The sequence below is a fragment of the Octopus bimaculoides genome, chromosome 5 (assembly GCF_001194135.2).
Source record: "Octopus bimaculoides isolate UCB-OBI-ISO-001 chromosome 5, ASM119413v2, whole genome shotgun sequence".
Classification (NCBI taxonomy): Eukaryota; Metazoa; Mollusca; class Cephalopoda; order Octopoda; family Octopodidae; genus Octopus; species Octopus bimaculoides.
The window spans coordinates 51,277,652-51,285,365 of record NC_068985.1 but is presented as its reverse complement, the minus strand read 5'-3'; the positions used below and the strand labels follow the sequence as shown (position 1 = coordinate 51,285,365).

The 7,714-nt window shown below is 37.3% G+C and overlaps 1 protein-coding gene across 4 annotated transcripts in view; it reads left to right on the top strand.

Annotated features, from left to right (window-relative positions):
* Positions 1-7,714, top strand: part of LOC106879154 (myb-like protein U) — a 196,385-nt gene that overhangs the window by 106,712 nt on the left and 81,959 nt on the right. For 3 of the 4 annotated variants that reach the window (XM_052968381.1, XM_052968383.1, XM_052968382.1), the window contains exon 4: positions 6,174-6,462. In XM_052968381.1, coding sequence (XP_052824341.1) covers positions 6,174-6,462 — 289 coding nt within the window. The remainder of the gene's footprint in view (positions 1-6,173; positions 6,463-7,714) is intronic. The other variant, XM_052968384.1, reaches the window with a different exon arrangement.

The following is a 7,714-nucleotide window of genomic DNA, read 5'->3' as shown; positions in this document are numbered from 1 at the left end:
GCCTTTGGAAATGATTGAGAGCATCCTTTTAGGTTTAAAAAACGTGAGCATTGAGATCGATTTGTTCGACTAAAACTCTTCAAGGCAGTGCCCGTGCGTGTTCACAGTCCAACAACTGAAACGATAATACGACTTTGTAACTAAAGTAGCGAGCTGGCAGAAACGTTAGCACGCCGGACGAAATGCTTAGCGGTATTTCATCTGTTTTTATGTTCTGAGTTCATATTCCACCGTGGCCGACTTTGCCTTTCATCCTTTCGGTGTTGATAAATTAAGTACCAGTTCGACTGGCTCCCTCCCCCAAAATTTCGGGCCTTGTGCCTAGAGTAGAAAAGAATATGACTTTGTAACTCGCTTTCTCTTTCACGCACACATCAACTTTCGCTTTCCTCTCTTTGATATATAATGTGCGCGCGCGCGAATTCTCAGTCAATGTCCGTAACTTGTTTCTATAACTCTTCCTCCACTTTCTCTCACTTTCCCACTCTTTCTTTTCGTGTCCTCTGTCTGTCTCTCTCTCTCTAGTTTCCCGTTGATTGACCTCTCTCTTCTTATCTATCTATCTATTTATCTATTTATCTGCGTGTGTGTAAGTGAGAGAGTGTCTCTTTCTCTCTCTTGTATTGCGATGAAATATGTTGGCCTTTATACATGCATGCCTGTACAAAGTGTTTTGATAATGGGAAGCTTGCATGTGTATACAGCTGTATATAAGCGTGATTTATGTATGTATACTGATGTGTATATGTGTACTTGTATGTGCGTGTATACCTCTAAATGCTAGTTAGGGTATATAGCTATATATAAACACGTGTATGTGTGTTTGTGCTTTAAATGACTTCAGTCGTTGGTCACCACTATGCCTTCGAAGGGCTTCCTTTCCAGTTGATCACATCCATCTCACTACATATCCCCTGTCTGGTACTTGTTTTATCGATCTCTATTTTATCGTGTGGCTAAGTCACTTTTTGACACAAACATCACCAAAGGTTTTACTTCAAACCTAGTGTCGTATCAAACACAACACAGACACATAAATACATATACAAACACACATACACTCAAACACATACATCAAGTGCTCACAAACACATAACGCGTACATGACATGTTCGTCTCCCTCTCTCTCTCTCTCTCTCTCTCTCCACCTTTCCCTCTCTCTTTCTCTCTTCTCTGTCTATTCCTACCTCTTTTTCAACTCATTCCTCTCTTTCTTCTCATTCCTCTCGATGTTTCGTCGTCTTTGTGACTTGCCAATACTGCTTACCCAAAACGAAGCCCGATGCAAGCAAAATTGCTGTCTATGACTATATGCAAAATTGTATGTCACAACGTTTCATACCATGAGAAAAATTTGGCCAGACATGTTTCCACAGAACATTGGAAATGAATAACATTGTTTGTGTGACAGTGACTCTCGTTGACAACCATTATGAGGTATCAAGCAAGGAGGCATATTTTCATACACACACACACGCCATTCTGAACCCAGAAACAAAACGAACATTCATCTACAGCAATCATGTGATGTCAATACAAGGGTACATACATGCATGCATACATACATACATACATACATACATACATACACTGAACTACTGAAGAACCTACAGCTATTCTATCTAGATTAGGAGTTCAGGTTTATACCTGTAATTATTGAGGCATTGGAATATGTAGCACACTGCCTAAATACCAATCTTGAGAAATTAATTTTCACAAAACCAGAAAGAAGAAAGCTGATCTGAAGACTACAGATCCAAGCTATCATTGGAACTGTAAAAATCTGTAAAACTTTCCAGAAATTTATCATTTAGGTATATATGAGCATGTCTAGACATGCAACTATATGCATGAGAATACATACATAAAACAAAATATACAAATCTGCACATATACATACATACAAAAATACCCTATTGATGTTGAAATTCTAATGAAGGAGCCTTGGATCTAGGTTAGATACCGGCCCTTTTTCTATTGGCAAAAAATCTTGAAATAAAACTGAATAATAATATATATACAATAGGCTTCTTGCAGTTCCATCTGATTCATGCAGGTATGGAAAAGTAGACGCTAAATGAAATGTGTATGTGTGTGTATATAGACTAGTTACAAGATTAACTAGAATCTAAGCACATCAACATGTAGGATGCCAAGACTGAGTAGGTACCATAACATTGAGTCCACAGTAAGGTAAAACGACCACGAGGTATCATTTGTTGGTATTATACTGTGGGCATGCATGTATATAGGTACTAAATCCAATATAAATCATAGATTCAACTCAGGTTTGGTTCCAAGTGTAGCATAAGTATAAAAAAGAACACAAATAGGGTATAAAATTTACTGCAGCTGTTTCGGTAGCATTTTATTGATGCATTTATAGATTACATCACAACATAAAGCCACCATCTTCAAATAAAATTTTAAACATTTAAACAAGCCAGGCAAAACCTAGATGACCAGTTCACCAACCAACATGATAAATAACTTATTCATGATGTTAGCTGGTGAATAGGTCATCTTCTAGGTTTTACCTTGCCTGTTAATACATGTTTAAAATTTTGTCTGAGGATGGTGGATTTATGCTAGGATGTAATTATGAATGCATTAATAAAATATCACTGAAACAGCTGTAATAAGTTTTAAACCCCATTTCTGTTCATTTATATATATACCATCATCATTGTCATTTAACGTCTGTTTTCCATGCTGGCATGGGTTGGATGGATTGACAGGAGTCGAGCAGCTAAAGGGTCGTTCAGGCTCCATGTCTGTTCTGGCATGGTTTCTACAGCTGGATGCCCTTCATAATGCCAACCACTTTACAGAGTGTACTGAGTGCTCATGTGCAGCACCAGCATGGGTGCTTTTGATGTGACACCAGCACCTTTGAGCCCATGAGATTAGGAATGCTGAGCTGAAAAGGGTCGCAGGGGGCGAGCCTTTTTTGTCTGTTCATCTGCTCAGCATCTAGTGATATTTGCCATTGACTCAATAAATTCATTTGCTGAAATACACAAACAACTTTATGATACACATATGTATACATACACATGCTTAAATGCATACATCCATATGTATATATGTGTGTGTGTGTATAAATATGATAGACTGCAGTTTGAAGGGCCATAGAAACTTTACCTAAAATAGAACACAAAAGTGTGATATGGGTCCCCTGACCCTGACTCTAAGAATCATTGACTTACTAGGACAAGGAAGACCTGCTCAACCCATACTGGCATGGAAAAGTGTACATAAAATGATGAGGGATGATTTATACATTCATTCACATATACAGTAACATGTACACTAACATGGACAAATACTACACACACACATACACACTCACTCTCTCTCTCTCTCTCTCTCTCTCTCTCTCTCTTCATGCACTATTCAAAAACATTTACTGACACATCTGAACTAAATACAGTTCTGATATGACTTTAAATTGTATTCAGTTGTGGGACCCAGGTTCATGAATTCCAGAGTTTCTGAAAAGTATGGAACCATCTCTTAACCACTATTGTTCCTAAGTTCAACTCTGGCCAGGAGTAATAGCACCTGTCAGGGTCCCAGCTATTGGTTCATTAGCATAATTAGCATAATTAGCATAATTAGCATAGTTGGGCTTGCTTCCTAGTAGATGTGAAGATAGGATCAAGCAGGATTCTGCAGAAGAAACCTTCATGGTTTAAATGAGGTGAAGTTGACTGCTTCAACACATCTTGGAGTGCAAAGAACAGGGTGAAGTAAACAAGATATCTTGGTTATCCATTGCCGCTGTTGTAGTCTCCATTCTCAGTCATCATGGTCTGGTCTTGCTTCTGGTTTAAAAAGGGTCACACATGAAAGAGTGAGGTTGATGAGGTGCAAATCTACTTCATAATTAAACTCACCACGCAAGTCATCAAGATGACTAAGAAGGTCTTCATCATTCCAACTGATGAACATGTGGACTAAATACAGTAACACATACCTACCCACTCTATGCGCATACATTTGTGCATCATTCGTTCATACTTTATACACACTTACACGCAAGAACATACTGCACACATGCACATACACACGTGTTCACATAGATTCATACTTTACATCTTCACGCATCATACACAAACGTACACATATATGTATATATCCATGCATACACACACACATATATATATATACACATACACACACACACATATATATATATATATACACATACACACAAAGAAATCCACAAACACACATATCCATACACACATACAAAGACACACACACAAATCATGCAGTCTGTTAGACCACGCATAGTGCATCACACAGACATAATTCAAACAGAAAAGCTAAATGCACACACACACACACACACACACACACACACACACAAGCATATACACATATGTGCGTGTGTGTATATACAAGTCACAGCACTAGCTTCATCAAATTCTAGTTTTCTTACAAACCACATACACAACACTTACACACAACACACACATACAACACACATACACACACACACACACACACATATAAATCACGTCATTACTTTCCTCACGTTCTAGCTTTCAAACCACATACACACATACTTGCACACAGACACTGCACTCATGCATCACACACACACACACACGGCATCCCCTTCCCCATGCGCACACACATGTAGATTACCTGGGGACATGACCTTCCATTTGTAGCCAGAAAACTGCACTTTTTACGCTTATTTTATAACATGATTTGACAACCAAACTCTCTCTCTCTATCCCCCTCTCTCTCACATTCGTTTTCTCTACTGCCTTTCTTTCTCTCTCTTTTATCTATAATGTGTATGTACCAGTCTTCAGTTCAGTCTATTTATCTCCCCTCTCTAACAAATCTTATCTGTATAGCTATTTGCCTGTATATTGATTTGTCTGTCTGTTTTTGTGTCTGTCTGTCTATCTGCCTATGTCTCTGTGTGTCTGTCTGTCTATCCATCTATCTGTCTCTCTGTTTATCTGTCTGTATCTCTCTCTCTCTCTCTCTGTTTGTCTGTTTATGTATCGCAGATTATGTGTTATTTTTGAGATTTTGTCTGGAGAAATGCACGTAGTTTATATTGAAAAATATATTATTTATATTATTATGATATTATGAATTAATTTATATTCATATTGATATTTACATTCATGGCATGTATTTCCTGTGTTGTGTAGAAATTGAAGAATGTGATATATGCATGCTTATGTGTGTGTATGTATACACACACGCACGTGTACGCACACACACACACACACACACACAGAGTCCACTCTGCTGGCTGGTTGGCTGGTTGGTTGGTTGGTGTTAGGAAGGGCATCCAGCTGTAAAAATCCTGCCAAAACAGTCACAGAAGTTTGGTGCAGGCTTCTGCCTGACCGGCTCCTGTCAAACCATCCCACCCATGCTAGCACAGAAGGCAGATGTTTAACGATGCTGCTGCTGCTGATGATGATATATATATATATATATATATATATATATATATATATATATATATATATAGATAGATAGATGTCATTATTGTATTATCCAAGACTAGCAAGACTAAGCTTAATTAACCTATTGCATGTTCAAACCACATTGATTACCTCATCTATCCATTTCTTTGCTAACAATATGCCAGCTCCACCTACCCTATCTCTCTGACTCATCCAGAAGAATTCATACTTTTGTTCTTTGCCTGTGAGAAATCTAGTTGAGGATCCCTTCCATCTCACTTCTTGAACACATCATTCATCAAGTCTTCTTCATTCCAGCATCTTCACAATCTCTCCTGACCTACCTTTCATTGTACCAATGTTAATGCTGACTGCCCTTAAGTTTATGTCCTGAAAGAGAGGTGGGGAGGGGCTTTCTGAAGGGGGTTTCTCTGGTTGATGGTAGGTTTCTGTACTTAATCAGAGGGCTCTCACACATGGGTAGGACTTCTACATTATGTTACTGTGGCTGAACCTTGTACTATATTAAATCATCAATAACCAATTGAAATCTCAATGAGAACCAACAGGAAGGAGCAGCCTTATTACAGAAGTTACATGATGAATTAATATTTAGAAGAAACATTACCCTGAGAATTAGATGTGATGAGCTTGAAAAACCACCAATTCATCTACTCCCCACAAAAATAATAAAATAAAACACTCTTAAAACTTCTGCTTTTTTTTCAGTCAAATCACAAGCAGTGGCACCAGATCAACAAGATGTGGTTTCTCTTCCAGAGAGCAGTACAGGAGCACTGACGGCAACCAGATACATGTTGTCTTATTGCAAACATCATATTAAAACGCTACAACTCAATGGCAGCCTGGTTTTAGAGCTCAGCAACAATGTACTTGGTTCACGCCGGGACGTTAACTATGAACACTGTGAACTAAAGGTTCGTGTGGAGTCCTCAAAACATATTTTACTCCAGTTCTTCAGACTTGAAATAGCTGATACGCATGGAACTCCAGACAGGTGAGATTTTTAAAATTTATTCTATTTTATTTTATGATTTTTTTTTTGCTTTCTTTTTGTATCTTTTTACTTTTTTACTTGTTTCAGTCATTAGACTGTGACCATGCTGTGGCACTTCCTTGAAGGGTTCGGTCAAACAAATTGATCCAGTGCTGTCTTTTTTTTTTAAGCCAGGAGGTGCTTAGTCTTTTGATCTCTTTTGATCTCATTAGTTTGGTGATGTAAATAAACCAACATCTGTTGTCTGGTAGTGGTGAGGGATAAACACAAAGACACACACACACACACACACACATGTATGATGGGCTTCTTTCAGTTTCCATCTACTAAATTCACTCACAAGGCTTTGGTCAACCCAGGGATTTTTTTTTTTGTTTTTAGCTTTCAGTAAAATTTGTTAAAATTTCCAACCACTGTGCATGTAATTAGTGATTCTGTTATTGTTCCTTTGATTAATATAGTGATGAAGGAGCAAGAACTCCTGAAATATGGCATATACACCATTGCCCATTTTGCATCTTTGATCTCATTGTTGTTTACATTAAGTGTACTCAGATATGAAACATCATAACAAATCAGTGCTGGTTATAATTTCTAAAGAAAATCTGTAGCGATAACCCTAACAAATGACTTAGTAGCACTGCTAACACAGAAGAACACAGTATCAATTTATAGAGTGTATGATAAACTTTGAAGTATATTATGGTTGCATAATATTATGGTTGCATAGTGTCCCTACAAGTCATTAATATGTACGTACCTGCTATCAGGAAAGTGTTTGATATGTAAAATTAGTATTTTCAATAATGTTACACTACTATATATAGTGGCTATTTAAGCAATGAGTTCATGGATGGTTAATGACTTGGATGGGTGCTGATGAAGGGGCAAAAAGCTCCTGAAATATGACCACTCATGACCCACTTTTCATCCACAATCTCATTGTTTACATTAGGCATACTTGGATATGAAATGCTCTAACAAATCAGGGCTGGCTTTTATTTCTACAGAAAATTTATAGAAGTAACTTTAACATGTGTGAATATGTGCATTTGTGCTAATGTGCATAATATATATATATATATATATATATATATATATATATACAATTTAACAAACCTACAAAGCTTTAAGCTATATGGATCTGAGTGAAATTATTATTAAATCATTTATATATCTCCTACCAAATGTCTTGAGTGCCACTTTCTTTTGTTTGTCCTTTCACTTGTATATATATATATATATATATGTG